The sequence below is a fragment of the Phymastichus coffea genome, unplaced genomic scaffold (genome assembly GCF_024137745.1).
Source record: "Phymastichus coffea isolate CEN01 unplaced genomic scaffold, Cenicafe_Pcof_1.1 PCOF00024, whole genome shotgun sequence".
Classification (NCBI taxonomy): Eukaryota; Metazoa; Arthropoda; class Insecta; order Hymenoptera; family Eulophidae; genus Phymastichus; species Phymastichus coffea.
Genome location: NW_026706835.1, coordinates 4,297,743 through 4,315,115, shown reverse-complemented (window position 1 = coordinate 4,315,115; position 17,373 = coordinate 4,297,743). Strand labels below are relative to the sequence as shown.

The window sequence follows — 17,373 nt, the reverse complement described above, 5'->3', positions numbered from 1 at the left end:
GTAAAGGTTTTGCTTACAGTTTTCTTTGACTGCAGGGGCGTGGTGCATCATGAGTTCTTGCCACAGGGTAGAACAGTAAATAAGGAATATTACCTGCAAGTTATGCGCAATTTGCGGGAAGCAATCCGCCAGAAACGTCCGAATTTGTGGAAAAATAAAAATTGGCTTTTGCACCATGATAACGCCCCTGCTCACACATCGTTGCTTGTGCGCGAATTTTTGGCTAAAACCAACACAGTAACGATGCCACAGGCACCGTATTCCCCAGATTTGGCCCCCTGTGACTTCTTCTTGTTCCCAAAACTGAAGAGGCCCATGAAAGGACGGCATTTTGCCACGATTGAGGAGATAAAGACGGCATCGAAGGATGAACTAAACAAGATCACAAAAAATGATTTTTTGAAATGCTTTGAGGATTGAAAAAAGCGTTGGCACAAGTGCATTATATCCGAGGGGGATTACTTTGAAGGAGATAAAATAAAAATTGATGAATAAATAAATATTTTTTGAGAAAAATAAAAATTCACCTTATTTTTTGATCACACCTCGTATATGGTACCAGCTCATTGTAATCTGAAATATTACGTATGTAAAACTTATATTTTATTTCTGTTGTTAATTGGAAACTCCAGTTTATTTATAATTCACATTGATGTTATCAAGGAAGTGCTATTATACCAAACATTGGATGATAAATTTTGATATCGATCACATCGTTTCGATCTGATTTAAGCTGATCATCGAACCAGAAATTGAAATCTATCTTCCAAAGGTATAGTCTTTTATTTATTGGCATGCTTTTGTAATTACATACCAATAGTGTTGACAAAGATACTGATTCTTGATTCTTACTAAGGTTATGATAAGCTTATAATACTAAGGTTAATGATTAAGACTACAATTCGATACGTTTGATTAATACATTTGATTGAATTCATAAAATATTGTATAAAGTAGAAAACATATAAAATATATAAATATGGATGCCTTCAGACATTCGAATTCTTTTGACATAATAATTTTTTTTACCTCAATAGCAAGCTGATCCATATAAAAAGTTGAGTTTACGTAATCTAAGTTAATTCTAAATTCTAAAATTAATAGTAATAAGCTAACATGAATTTTTATTACACTACACTTTTTTTACACAAAGAATATATGATTATGATGTATACTATACATTTTTTATGTAAAATCTTCTAAAAATATACCAATGTATCTTATTTTCTAATTTCTTTTTATGATTTTACGTACGTAGGAAATCATTTGATTTTTTTTCAGGTTACTGTGGTGCCATCATTTTTTTAAGTTTAAAAGAATGCTATTTTTATGAGAAAAATTAACTATAGCAGAAATTTGACTTTTACGGAAAAGCTCGAATAATAAAACAGTGTTGGGATTCAATCATAGAATTATATCTGAAATACAGAGAATTATATCTAACACTACAGAGAAACATGAGCAAATAAAAACGAAGGAAAAAATTTTATTTGACTTTTACTTCAAAAGTCTACAGTCATACAAAATCGACATTAAATCTGATTTTCTGACTATTACTATTTTACTGACTATCAATCAAGCCTTTATTCATAATATCAATCAAAACTTTTGACTATTGAAATTTAAGTTACAGCCAAATAAGCATTTATATATATTGCAACGATCGCCGAGAATCGTTTTGACTCGCGTAGGTTACTGAGCGGCTGAGCGTAACAGCCGCGATCGGTTTGAGAGAGAGGGCGCGTAGGGGCAATGACAGGTAACAGCGCATATATTCGTATTTTTGTTAATATTTATAAGTATAATTTTTAACTATATGAAAATTTCAAAAAAATTAGGTTATGGTAGTATTCTATAGTGGAATTAGTATTAAACCATCCAAACAACGTACAGTTTACATTATCTACTTTATGAAACAATCTCATTCATTAGAAGACTAATGAAATTAAAAAAATACTGAACTTAATTAAGAATATTTGTAAAGGAGAAAAAGATTTTTGAAAAATTAAAAAGGGTTTTGAAAGGTAAGCGTGATACTTTCAAAAAGCAGAATCTATTTTTAAGAAAAAAATTAATTTTCATTGTAATATAAATTCAAACATAACAAAAAATATCGCGTTTTTCACTTTTACGTTAGGATATCTCAAAAAGCTGACGAGATAGAGAAATTCTGAGGCTGAAGTCGGATTCAGCGCAGTAAAATCCTACAGAATATATTGTTAGTATTCTTGCGATGAACTAAATCGCCTATTTTGTAGACTTGTGTTATTCATCATAAGTAGCAATGGTCTCTCAGTCCAAATAAAGGGAATTTCTTTATAAATTTATAAATGATAAAAAAACATTATCAACTGTAGAAAAACTGTAGGAAAACTATACGAAAACTTTCACTATATTATTCAACCGATAAATGATTATTTGAATTTTTACATATTAATACCATATTATCCCATTTTTAATCAGTTACTTATATAAAAATGAAAAATTCGAAAAAATAAGTCAAATAACTTTGTAAATGGATAAGAAAACCAGCACCCAACGTAGTCTCCAAATTATTCAATTATAAATGCAAATAACAGATTATTTTATTAAATCATAATATAGTCATGTATTATTATTTATGGTTTTCAGAATTTAGTGATATATCATTACCCTTCTGTTTATACCGTCTGATCAGAATTAGTTTTTTTTAAATAATGGATAAACTCTACTATCTATCAATTCATTCTCGAAAAAATTCTTTGGTAAAAATAAACTATGTCTTGGGTACTGGAATTTAATACCCACATTAAAGGTGTGATGAAATCGAAAAAAACTGCCTATAAAAAGATTCATCACAAATCATTTAATAGTTCAAGCGTAATTCCATTATTTAAATAATTGAACATAAAAAACTGATTTGACAAAATTCGACCAATGGCTGTTTACTCACAACCAAATATCAAAGTGCCGCGCATGTTTCACGTATTATCCCAGGTACCCCATTCTCATTGTTTGCTATTGCTGACAATCAAATACATCAAATCAAACTCATATTAGCATTAAGTATCAATTTATCGATTTTCAGCTGATAACTGGAATTCAAATGAATTTCGGTTATTAAACACTGGACTGTTATTTTCACTAATAAATGGAATTAAAATAAATTTTGGTTATTGTACAGTGGATTATTATCAGTGTTTCTCAGGAAAGTTCAGATAAGCAAATTTATTTTATTTCTATCTTAAGCCGAACAGCAATTGAGTAATGCTCAATGCTAATATTAGTTTGATCTGGTGCAGTCAGCTTAGATATCTGTAACAAACAATGAGAATCGGGGCTCTAAAGATAATCCGGGAAGCATCTAAAGATAATCCGCGCCAAGCTAAGAATGTGTGTGTGGCACGCATATTCATACTTGGCTTTTGTTTTCGAGGTGCGGCGTACGGATTGAACTGACGGACGGAGCGATCGAGATGGTGCGGAAAAAAGAAAATGAGAGAGAGAGAGAGAGAGAGAGAGAGAGATTAGTTCGTTTATTACGCCAATGAGATGGAACCCCGTCTGGCAGTTGAGAAAATGTACAAATCAAACAATAACAAAATTTAAAAAAGACAAAAGAGATGCAAGAATAAATATTAACGCATTAAACTATTTAAAGAAGATGAATTTAGATGAAATGCGTGAATTGTATGAACGGTGAGCAACGAGTTTACAATGGGAATAACATTAAGATGACTCAAAAAATGTATATAAAATGAAAAATAGAATAAAATATGTAAAATATAGTAAAATAAAAATATATAAAGAACAATATTAATAAAATAACAGATAAAACCACAAAAATAACAATAATAAAACTAATAAAAGTAATAAAAATTATAAAGACTATAAAAGTAATAAAAATAATAAAGACTATAAAAGTAATAAAAGTAATAAAAATAATAAAAATAATAAAAATAATAAGAATAATTAAAATATAGATCATGTGTCCAATCTTTGAAGTCAAAGATCCAATCGGTGGAGAAGAGGGCCACGCTCAATGAGTTGAGTATCATCTTGGCAAGAATCGCAAAAGAATGGTTCCAGGCCTCAGTTCGAAGGGCCTTAAATTCAAACGCCGACGGTGGATGGCGACCCGAGCGCCGGATAATGACACTATCAAGCAAGACAGACGGGTTTTTAGCTAGATAGTGTGGTGATTTTCTGGACGCAACAGAGTAGGCCAGAACGACGAGGGCTCTATACCTATTTGAGGTAAGGGATAGCCAGCCTAGGGCTAATCTATGGTGAGTGATGTGGCTGTTTAGGGATAGAGTAGGAATATATGGGATCCATCCTATTACGAAGCGTACGTAGGCATTTTGGGCAACTTGAAGCTTAGACGAGCGCTCTCCATCGAGCTGAATACAGACCACTGAGAGGTAGTCGAAATGTGAGAAAATAAGCTGCTCGACAAGAACTTTTCTAAGGGTAGTCGAGAGAGATTTCCTGTGGAAGTGGAGTTAAGCCAGAGAGTCGTATGCCTTCCTCGTCACGCTTCTGACATGTTCCGACCAATTTAGTGTGGGAGTCAGTATCACGCCCAGGTTATGACCACTAGTAACATAGTCGAGTGGAACCTCGTTAATGGTAATCTTTGCGATGTCGTTCAAGTTAATAGCCCTAACGTACTGTTCGCTGCCTAGTATCATGACTTTTGTCTTGGTGAGATTGAGAGAGATACTGTTTTTTAGAGCCCAGTCCGCTATAGCCTGCACATCAAGCTGCACCCTCTCCAAAGCCTCCGCAAGGCTGCCGGGATGACAGTGAAGGTAGACCTGCGTGTCGTCGGCATAAAACATATAATTCATGAAGGAGAGAACAGAGGGCAGGTCCGAGATATAGATTGCAAATAGCAATGGTCCCAGAATACTACCCTGCGGCAATCCAGTAGCAGCCCTGAGCCATACTGCTGCCCCCCCCCCCCCCTCATAACAGCCTAAAACCTGTCAGTCAGATAACTAAAGAACCATCTCAAAACAGTATCAGACAGGCATAAGTCCCTGAGCTTGACCATCAGATGACCATAGGGGATAACGTCAAAAGCCTTGGAAAAATCCAGCAGGACGAGGATTGTGATTTTACGCTCCTCAATGGCCCTGCGGATGTCATCAAGGACACCCAGGAGTGCAATCTGAGTGCTGTGAAACCTCACGAAAACGGCCTGCCATGGATCACGCAGCTTGCAGCGGTCTAGATAGGACGAAAGTTGTGAATGAACAAGCCTCTCAAGCACCTTTAATAACTTAGCTCGGATAACCTTGCTATCGGGCTGATGTCCAATAAAAGAGCGGGCGAAGGTACTTTGGCAAAAGGGGTGATGAGAGACCGTTTCCAGGAGGTCGGAAAAACGCCGCACAATAATAATTTGTTGACAAGATGCGTGAGAGACGAGAGATAAGTAGAGGAGACGAGTTTAAGCATCTTGACAGACAAACCATCCGAACCGAATGTTCTGGATGAGGACGAGTTTAGTGCATCCATAACCTCCTGGCTAGTTACCTCACGAAATTCGAATGGGGGCGTCAAAAAAGTCACATATCATGGGAGGAGACGAGTAAACTATATTGGCAAAGTGGGTATTTAGTGCGGCTGTAATATAAAAATCGAAACGGGGATGGAAGAGCGCGCTTAGTGAATCCCAAGTTTCGTAACTCGCTCCATCTGGCCTTACTGGTGTTTGCAGAGGAGAGCCTGCTTGAGATGCAAAAATTTTTTGCTGAGTCGAGGATATTTGAGAAGTCATTACGAAGTCTTCGATACCCAGCGAAGTCACTGACCAAGCGAGAGGAGGATGCCAGTTTATAGGCTGCGTCACGCTTTTTCATGAGAGCGAGAATGCTCGGAGTCACCCAGGGTTTATGCCTAGAAGACAACTTGATGCACCTGAGAGGGGCTACCGCGTCGAAGGAATTTAAAAGGACTTCAGTAAGAGAGTGCACCAAGTTCTCAAGAGAATGCAGGTCAGCACCGATCGGCGGATCCGAAGAGCGCTTCAGTCATGCTGAAGATTTGTCGACCAGACACAAGAGAAGACTACTGAGGGTCTCATTTAAGGCCGCTTCGTCTAACCGATTTAAACTGCGGGACCAAATGACTCTGGTGACGTGCTTGTTCGTGGTAAAATGATAGGAGAGCGAGATGAAACCATGGCCAGCAATAAAGTGAGTATCGGATTTTCCAAAGTTCTGGATAGCATTGGGGTCTTTCACTATAAAAAGGTCAAGTGTAGTGTGGGAAGGGGAATTTATATCAAGACAGTGATATGTGGGATCAGTGGATACGATGTCGAGGTGTGTAAGTCGACGAGAGATCTTAAAGCTCGAGCATCAGGCAGAGAGCTAGAACTTAGGTCTGCGTTAAAATCACCGGTAATGATGACACTTCCATACAGGGAGAGGTAAGTGGCCAGGTAGTTGAAAAAATGTGTGGGAGAGCATGCAGAAGGACGTCTGTATATCACCGCCATCAAAAGCTTGGTCTTGTCGGACTTTATTTCGCCAAGGATGAATTCAGGCGTGTTATAAAAAACTGGATCTGAAGTAGCTAGGAAACTAAATTTAAGATAAGATCTGACGTATAGGCCAAACCCGCCACCCTTCTTTCCAATTCGGTCAAGCCTGAAAAAGTTGAAATCGGGGAGGGAGGGGTGTGAGTCAGAGATATCAGGTGAGAGGAAGGTTTCAGTAATGACTATGACGTCATAATATGTAGAAAGGGCTTGTGCTACGAGAATAGCAAAGCGACAAGACGAATTTAGTATATTTATATTGATGTAGCTGATAAAGAAAGAAGCAGAGGGCGGGGATTAGCTGGCATCATGGACCAGCAACTGGAGGAGATGGATTTGGGACAGACAGCTTCAGATAGCTGAGCTGGAAAGACAAACACTGTCGAGCTAAAACAACCGTCGGTTGTGTTAAGTTGCGGAGCAGAGTATTTTGGGATGACTGTAGTGAGTCGCTGTTTGACAAACTGGGGCGCAAAGTTGAGGTTGAGTGCCGATCGGAGTGGCAGCCACTGACATGGCACTAAAGCACGGAGCAGACGGCACAGGAGGCTGGCCGGGAGGCAAAGGCGTACAGCAGTCAAGGTCGCACTCCGACATTATGGGGATAGGGGTGTAACGCGTGTTTGCTCGCATGTGGACGACCATACCCGAGACGAAAGGGTACGTGAAACCAAGCTCGCGACTACGCGCAAGCGCCTTCACAAAAAGATTGTGGATCGGTTGGGGTAACAGCTGGTAGATGAAGAGAGGATTTCCAAGATGAGGAGATTTTATGCGACCCCTAGCGTTTGGGTAGCCAATCGCCTCGAAGAACATACCGGCGGCATCTTCCAGCGAACCCTGGAACTCCTGCGGAAGGCCCAGAATAAGGAGCTCGGAGCGATCCTTCAGACCCACTACAGACTTAAAGCTCTTCACATCGTCGGCGACACAATTGACTTTGGTTCGGATGGAAGTCTGGGTGGCTCTAATCTCGTTTCGAAACTCGGTGAATTCATTATTTACGAAACTGGAAAACCATGCTGGCGGTTTGTCGCACATGGTAAGAGCCATGCTATCGTATTTATTATTATTTGGTTCGCATTGGGGGAAGAAACACTGGGAAGGACAATCGATCGGTCAGTATTAAAGAAATCACTCCGGGATTCCACCTTCAACGTCTTCGACGGGGAAAGCTCGTAAGGTGATACTTGTCTCTTTCGGCCTGAGGTTTCGATGAAAGGCAAAGTGCTAGCTGAAGCAGAGTCGATTTGAGTGGAAGGAGGGGGTGGTAAAAGCACACAACCGGTTTGACGAGAGTTGGCCAAGACCGCAGACTCAATAGTACAGATACGGCAAATAAAGGTCGTAAGGTCAGGGTTTAAGGTTATATCGGAACAGTGGTGATGGAAAAATCTATCACAGGATTCGCACTGCAGATAATGCCACCCTGATAACTCAGTGCTTCACCACACTCGGCGCATAAAGACAAGACCATTTGATAAAAGTGAGCAGTTTGGAATTTAGAAACAAATTAAGACAAAAATAGAAATTCATAGATTCTGTCATAAAGTTTCCAATCTCTCCTCACCGGGTCTCAAAACTTCACAAGAAACTGTAATATACAAGGTAATTTGATAGGACAGATTAATACGACAAATTGAAAAGTTTGAATTTCGCGCGAAAATTTGAGTCACTGATCAGTCATAAACAAGAGCTTAGAAAAATCAGGATTTAAAAAAAATGAAAATTGGCGCCTCAGTGGCACCAACTTTGTTAGTTAAAGATCAAAAATTGACGGCAGATTCGGGAGTAAAATGATGCCATTTACAAGAGGTGGTAAAGGGATTCGCAAATTAACCTAGAAATGACTTAAAACGAAATGTGAAAAATGACTGATGAAGCGAACGCAGAAAGATACATTACAAATTAAAAGAATGGTAGAAAAGGAAACGCGATATGACACAGTCGATCGAATAAAATTAAAATTAAAATTAAAATTATAATTGTCTAGCGTGTAAATAGCGCTAGATGAAAATACAACAAAGTTAAAATAAAATAAAACAAAACGAGATAAAGTAAAATAAAAATATAATTAAAATAGCTATCGCGATGACTAAGCGCAAGAACAAATTAAGTTATGAGATGTGATGCGGCGAAGAAATAACACCAGCAGTGAGGAGTCTCTCCGAGTAGATTGAAATATGTAGATTAATGGTAAAAATTGTTGATACAGGTACTTAGCAGCAAAAATTTTTGGAAGTGTTGCAATCAGTAAGGTGTGTAGGTGTAGTGTGTAGAGTGTAGTGGTCCTGGTGTGGGGGCTGTGTTGTTGTTAGCGTTGTTTGCAGAGATGTGTAGCTCAAAACTCGTCAAAGTTTGAGATTTGATAAAGGTAATGTTGTAACCAGGCAAGCGGATAATTCATCCACTGGATAAAAACTTGACTATTTTGAGCAGGAAGAGCAGCGGCCAGTTGGACGAACTCACCTGCAAAAATATGTCGCTCGAGAAAGTGGCAAAAGTAAGAAAATGTTCACAAAAGAAGAGCGCCTCAAAAACCAGCGTGTCGCTACTCACCGAGAGAGAGGGAGAGGGAGAGAGAAAGGAGTATAACGAGAATGATTTTCAATTGTTATAATATTGACAATAAAAAGCTAAACTTCGGTAGAAAACGACATTGATAGTTTCAAAAGTCTGTTTTCGTCATATACGTATAATGATAGATAGTTTTTATTTTGTTATATATGTGCATTATTATATATTATTCATATATTATTTTATTATTTATGTGCATTCATAATTCACATCCTATTTTCGAAAAACCAATTTAATAAAATCGTTCTATATTAGACGTACTTGATAATAACTTACATTATGTTGAACTTTGTCTTAATTAATTTATATGTCACGATGTATTATTAAAAGCGTACGTAAATAGTAATATAAAACATTAGTAATCAACGTATAAAAACCAAATATTATCAGGATCGAAATATATACAAGTTATTGCTTCAACATAATAAAGATAGCCTTGAAGAAGATAATTTATTAGTTAAACATTTAAAAACAAATATAAGAGCTCAAATATGGAGAGTGAAAAAGATAGAATTTAAATAAGATTGAATTGACAACCAGTATTGTACGAATCACTTTCTTACTAACCTTGACTTAAAAGTAATGCCACCATTTCCTCGTGTCCTTCCCTAGCAGCCTCCATCAACGGCGTATATCCTTCGTCGTTAACTTCTTCAATATTTGCACCTCTTTCTATCAAAAGCATCGCCAAATCTACATGACCTCCACAGGCAGCTAAGGTTAAAGGCGATTCAAAACTATCGGTTGGCATATTCACTTGAGCTCCAGAATCCAATAAAAGACGAGCAACTTCTACGTGTCCGTCCATTGAAGCTTCCATGAGTGCTGTGTGCATTTCATCTGTTTTATGTTCCTGTTAAATAAATGATTGTGTTATATGTAATTATACTAGTTTACCAATATTTATATACATTATACAAATAATTGTTCTGTAACAAATGGATATTTATTAAGACGTATGCTGGAACAAGAAGTGACCATAAGGGAAAATCACGAGCATGAATGTGAGAGAGGCCGGATGAAAATTCGTAAGTCCACGGAGAAGTACACGAGCACGATAGATGAGAAAGAACGACACACGACTCGGCGAAACACTTAGTATCGCTCGTACAACTCAGCCGCAAACAGAAAAAAAAAACTAAATGAATCCCCGTTGTTTCCTACTCTCGCCAAACCAAACGTGGTAAAGTGCCCGAGAACCACCCGCCGCACAGTAGGGTAAATCGACAAAACTTGTTCAAAATCAAATATCTAGCAATCGGATAAAGATGAGGCTAACGCCATTTTAAACTTGAAGTGATGCTAAATACACGAAAAAATAAAAACATGAGGCTAACGCCATTTTAAACTTGAAGTGATACTAAGTACAAGAAAAATAGTCCGAATTCTAAAAATCGTTCTATCGACATTGAATTTCAAGGTCAAAGTATCAATATTTGAAATTTTAATCTTTTATCTTCAGAATGCGTCTAGTTACGGAAAATTGTTTGATAATTTATTTTTTTTTTGTGAAGGTAGACAAAAAAACAAAAAAAATAAGGTTATACGTGAAACAAGATTGTAAACTCGCGGAAATACAGACTTTGAATCATATGATGTTTTTTGAACTTTCAAGAAAAAAACTAATAGGTACATATAAATATTTCTAGGTTCGAGTTCAGCTTTATATTATGTTTCCGGAGTAAATACTCATACTTGTAAGTTACCATTTAGTGAAGATGATGACAATGGTTAATATAATGAGGTGCATTTTATGCTTGCTTTCTATTGTCAACTAATAAGCAGGCCTTCCCTAAGGGTATTTTCCTTACAAGGGAGAGCTTCCGATTTTTCTAAAACTTGACAAAGGGGTACAGTTTTGAAAAATATTTGACACGTATTTTTTTTTTTATCTCCGGGAATTCATATTTAAAGAGGGAAAGCCACCCTTAAAACTTAGCCCCGAAACAGATTTTTTTAATATTTCGAGATTGGATCGGAATTTCTTGATGAAATCAACGCCTGTTTATTTCTTATAAAATAGTAAGTATTCAGGCGCAGTTTAGAAACCCAAATATATCAAAGATGTGAAAAACAGCCAACTACAGGGTGTCCAAAAAGTTCCGGGACACCCTAGTAAGTCCTGAGATATAACTATTTCCGAGGAGATTAAGGTCATTCCTGTAGTAACTTTGAACGAGGAATCCAGTGGTGACCTTGGTTTTGACCTTGAGCTTGAACTTCAAGGTCATTTCAAGGTTAACTTTTTTTTTTTTTTTCAAATGGTAACCACTATTTTTGACAACGGCAATTGAAAGAGCGAGAAATTTTACGTCCAAAATGGGATTTTAAAAATTTTTTTCATGGCCTTGAGAAGGTAGATTTAAGATCAAATGCTTGAAAAACTACCTAAAAGCGTTTTTTTAATTTTTAAGATATCGAAAAATGACCTCTACAAAATTTGTTCAGAACAGAGTGGGCCACTCAATGCACCAAAAACCTTTGACCTTTAACCTCATTTTGAAGGTCATTTCAAGGTCGAAGTGTTTTTTGTAATGGAAGCCCCTCTTTTTGACCCCGGATTCGCACATAGCGCGAAATCCGACGTTTGGATAAGGTATTATGTTGAGTATCGATTGATCCACGACGTTCATCGCTAAGGTCATGTGAAGTTTAGATCCAATATTATTCGCGAAACATTTACAAAATGTTTCGGGCTAAATTTTGCAACGATCTCCGAGAATCGTTTTGACTCGCGTAGGTTACGAAGCGGCTGAGCGTAGCAGCCGCGATCGGTTTGAGAGAGAGAGGGCGCGTAGGGGCAATGACCGGGAGGGGAGGGTTTGCTAGCCAGTATAACTGTGATCTTCAGTCCGGCTACATCTTAGCGATTGTGTTTGAGCTGCCAACGTACGTAATAGTTCGGGTGCGATCCAGGGAGTTTGAGGATATTGTTCGAGGGTGCTGAAGTGAAGGTGCACACTGTTCAACGTGTGCATCGGCAACTAACGATAACTATCAGTGCGGTGAAACGGATACATACTGCGCAGCGTGTGTGACATCGTCACTGAAAACAATAGCAGTAGGTGCAGTGCCGAGTGCGCACATTGTGGAACGTGGGCGACCTCGGCACCGGCGTACCTAGCGTCGTCAACTCCTGCAGCGACGCAACAACAGCGGAACTACAACAGCAGAGCGGCGATCTTACAGTTGATCCGCAGCTAGTACATCGGATACGGTTGGCCACCGTATCCCCATCGATTCCGCGGTAGGTGTCTGCCCTTATTTGTCATAGCTAGCGTACGATCCCGCGTGGCGTGCGCGGTAATATTATTATAAGCGTGCGAGCGAATAGTCCGCGTCAATCACGAGTTTTCCTCTCTTTCCCCGATTATACTGTCAGTCGAACTTGCGTGCGTGAGTCTCTCGGCAAATCCATCCCGTGTAAAAGATTCAAGTCAATAAAGTAGTCAGAGATTTAAACGTAACGATCGTATTGTTTTGTCTTTCCTTTGTCCGAGAACCGTGTTATTGTTTACATTCAATTCGAACACGCCGGTAGCAAGGCACGGATCGTGTAGGCAGCTTGAGAAGCGGCTCGCCAACCGAGTTATCAGCAGCGGCCGTCGGAGCGCTGCTAGGCAAGCGCGCCAGCGCCTCCAAGCGGAGAGTTCGAGAACCTAACTTCGATCGGTAAGAGAACTCTGCGCAGGCGCACTCCCGGACAAGGTGAGTTAATGTGCTTCTAGCACATAGATAACAAGGCGTCGTTTAGCCAATCAAGTAGGTACATTCAAGAGGAATTACAGGTTAAACGGCAGCCTGTTACAATTTATTAAATTCTACTGGGAGCATGTTACAGTGACCTTATCTTTGACCTTCAAGATCATTTTAAGGTTATTTCAAGGTCACCTTTGATTGTTTGAATAATAAAGTAACGGGTTATCCAAACCGAAAGTCAAGTTGTTTTAAATGAGGAGCAAGCAGAGACAGTTTTTTTGCTGGATAAGTTTTTTCCATTCACTGCGTTTTGAATGTTTCTTTCTGATTTCGCGCTATGTGCGAATCCGGGGTCAAAAATAGGGATTTCCATTACAAAAAACACTTCGACCTTGATATGACCTTCAAAATGAGGTTAAAGGTCAAAGGTTTTTGGTGCATTGGTTGGCCCACTCTGTTCTGAACAAATTTTGTAGAGATCATTTTTCGATATCTTAAAAACTAAAAAAACGCTTTTAGGCAGTTTTTCAAGCATTTGACCTTAAATCGACCTTCTCAAAGCCATGAAAAAAAATTTTAAAATACCGTTTTGGACGTAAAATTTCCCGCTCTTTCGATTACCGTTGTCAAAAATAGGGGTTCCCATTTGAAAAAAAAAGTTGACCTTGAAATGACCTTGTAGGTCAAACTCAAGGTCAAACCAAGGTCACCACTGGATTCCTCGTTCAAAGTTACTACAGGAATGACCTTAATCTCCTCGGAAATAGTTATATCTCAGGACTTACTGGGGTATCCCGGAACTTTTTGGACACCCTATATATCAACAGAGGGAAAGCTCATGTTCCCTTTATACATAGTTTTGAAAGAGAGTAAAGGAGAATTTGAACCTAGAGTAGTATAAACTTTATTTAGACCACAAAATATATACTTAGAAGCATCTGCCTCTGGAAAATTATCCAAGGAACTACTTCAAAATTAGATTGGAAATGTACTTTTTATTCACAGTAACAATGCACCTATATTGCTATCAGATTTATGGAGCGGACAATGTGAAAAAAACTGTTAACGAAGCTATACTAAATGACAAAAGTGTCGTATTGAAAACAATACCAGAAGGCACAACCGGTCGGATACAGCCTCTTGATGTATATGGATTTAGATTATGGAAGAACTTTATAAGAAAATTATCTGACATAACACTTGTTATGAATTATTGAAATTATGACGTCAAGTTACACGAAAGAAATAATATAATCAAGATTCAATATTTAACAAATAACTAATTTTCTTTACCAAGATTCTAAAATGTTTTTAAATATGCATGGTACAAAAGTGGGTACTTAACCGAAAAACCTGCAAGATTTGAAACTCCAGTAGATTTCAGTTTACATTTTTAAGAGGAACCAATTTGCAGTGTACGTAGAGAAATAGCAATCGTGCGGTGTGGATGGTGTAAAAAACTGTGATGCTTTCAACATTTTATCATAGATTACCATCATTGTGAGATATATATTCAATAAAATTTGCAAAGAAAAATTTTTTAAATTACTAATATTAATTTTGATAAAGATATTAATCGCTATTAAATATACTGCAATTAGAAAACTTTTACTTCACATATAATATGACTATAGACTCAAATAAGCAATTCAATATTATATTTTAGAAAGATTTGTATTAAATTTTTTTTTAATTACTGCTTTTTATTAATCTCTAAACAGGTGAACAATAATTTTTTATGATGCATCTAACATGTCAATTATTTAATAAATTTAGTTGATAAAAATTTTACGTCAATAACAAAAGTTAAAAAATTAAGTTCTGCAATCCCTTAGCTACAAATTTTTAAATGTGCCCAAATACATATCATATCATACAAATCATCTTTTCATAAGAAATAAACAGGCGTTGATTTTTTTAGAAAACTCCGACTCAATTTCGTGATACTAAAAAAATAAGTTTTCAGGGGGTAAACTTTAAGGGTTCTAATTCTCACCCTTTCTATATAAGTGGATCCCTAAATTCTTCTTGTAAACTCATTTTCTTGCAAGAAACAACAAGCGTTAATTTCATCAAGAAAATCCGATCAAATCTCGAAATATTACACCCCTGAACATATTTGGATCGCTAATACTGTTTGAATACTCATTTTTTATAAGAAAAAAAGAGGCATAGATTTTATCCTAAAGAATCCAATCAAATCTCGAGATATTAAGAAAATCTGTTTCGGGGTGAGTTTTCAGAGTGGTTTTCCCCTTTAGACATACTTACACATGAGCGTTCGGGTTCCTGAACATTACTCAAATACTTGTCCTTTTAGAAGAAATAAGTAGGCGTTGGATTTCGTAAAACATGATGATTCAACCTGGAGACATTGAATAAAAACTATTTTAGGGGGTGAACTTTAAGGGTGGTTTTCTTCCTTTAAATATGAATTCCCGCAGATAAAAAAAAAAACGTGTCAAATATTTTTCAAAACTCTACCTCTTTGCCAAGTTTCAGAAAAATCAGAGGCGGAGGGCAAATATCTCTCCCTTGTTAGTATTAGTCGATACATACGTACATACGTACATACATGTATATATCAGGGCTTGCGTATTTCCATATTTATAATTCAAAAGTAATATCGTTGGAAACATATTCACATTTAATAGTAAACGAATTTGAATTGATATACCAAGCTTACTCAGTTCATTATTTAATTTTATGTAATTCGACTAGAAGATATCATTAAGAAATTGTAAAAAGTACCTAAATTGCATTTCGATAAGTTCGTGTTATCTTGGCATTTAGTTTTAATCTTAGATATACATACAAGAATTGATAAACGTAAATTAGATTGTGTTAATCCGATTTTTGGCAGGATAATATACCCTTAAAAGTTAATTATTTATAAAGAAAAATTTGTTTTTTCTCTAAAAATACATATATTTAATAAATCAATGAAATATTACATTTTTTAATACGAGGGGGGGTCAATGAGTCTTTACAAAATCCAAGAGATGGCCCTCGTCACGCTTAAATTATGATGTTTTTGGCAAGCAATACTACTAACTAGATATTGTACAAAGTTTCAGCTCGATTCATTAAGTCGTTCTTTTCTGAGCGTTGGTTGAACAAAAAGTTATTGGTTTATTTGAAAAACGGAAAAAACAGAGTTTCGAGCGGTGATAAAACTTTTTCATTTGAAAGGCCTTACACCGAAAGAAATCATAGTTGAGTTGAACGCCGTTCATGGCAAGTCTGCCCCTGTGTTTATGACTGTTTATTATTGGATAAATGAATTTAAACGTGGCCATACAACAACAAAAGATGAACCTCGCTCAGGATGCCCGGTAGAAGTAAGTACGCCCGAAATGGTCAACAAAATCCACGATATAATGTTGAGTAATAGAAGATTAAAATTGCAAGAATTAGTTAAGGCCACAGGGGTTTGGTATCAACGGGTACAATCATTTCAATTTTGCATGAAGTAAGGAAAAGTGGGCCAAAAATGGATCCAAAATCTGTTAACATAAATAGTTTCTACATCGTTTTTAGGTTAAAAAAATGTAAATTTGCAAATCATAGCTGATCGGTTGCGAAAACTATGGATATTTATGTATTTATGCCATGCATGTCTATGGAAAATAGCTACTACTATAACACAGGCCTACAAAAATTTGACATTACTTACATAAACCCACACCCAAAACCTAACTTTCTCTAACGGTTTTGATGCGCTGAATCCAAAACCGTGCTCAAATGTTCCCTTCTACGTCAGGTTTCCGTGATATTCTAACTTAAAAGTGGAAAAAAAACTTCTTTTTGGCTATATTTGAGCATCAATTACATCGGAAATAAATTTTCTTTTTTAAAGTCAATAATGCCCCCTGAAAGAAATATTCTTACACGTCAAAATTCTTTTTTTCAAATTAAAAAAATCTTTTTTCGTCTCTGAGTACTAGATATTTGAAGTTTAGCATTTTAGCTTTTCCCCTATAGACTTAAAATAGCACCAAAGTTTTTTAAACAGCAACCATGCAGTATTTTAAAGTTTTTTGGATTGTTCAATCTAAATTCAACATCAGAATTGAGATGTAATCTTAAATACGTGAAGCTTTCTAACCTAAAATTGTAAAAAAATACTACTATAGGCTTTGATAAAGATTTCTATATACTACGACATCGTTAAACGCATAAATATATGAAATTTTCTTTTCGAAAAGTTAAATCAGCATAACCAGTGTGTTTCAATTCCAAGATAGATTAACCTCCAAGCTCAAAATTCAATGACACTATAACTAGAGTGTTTCAAACCTACGTCAGATTAACCTAGGAGTTCAAAACCCCCAGACATTATAACCAACGAGTTTTAAATCTAACACAGTACCCATGAGGTTCAAACTTACGACTAGTAATCATCCAACTTAAAATCTTGAAACACTATGACCACGAGTTTCAGTAGTATAGCAATGTATGTTCCAGCACACCTGCGGGGGGTCCGTAACCCTTTGGCCCCCTGGCTTAACCCTTTCATGTTAATAATTATTATTATTGTTAACAATTTAACAGGCCGACAGAAT

At 36.8% G+C, this 17,373-nt stretch overlaps 1 protein-coding gene across 1 annotated transcript in view; it reads right to left on the bottom strand.

Moving 5' to 3' along the window:
* The window catches only part of LOC131675531 (ankyrin repeat and KH domain-containing protein 1-like), a gene marked incomplete at its 3' end in the record, with an annotated part of 299,369 nt that overhangs the window by 70,244 nt on the left and 211,752 nt on the right, over window positions 1-17,373 (bottom strand). The window contains exon 4 of the mRNA XM_058954545.1: window positions 9,677-9,962. Within this exon, the coding sequence (XP_058810528.1) occupies window positions 9,677-9,962 (286 nt within the window). The remainder of the gene's footprint in view (window positions 1-9,676; window positions 9,963-17,373) is intronic.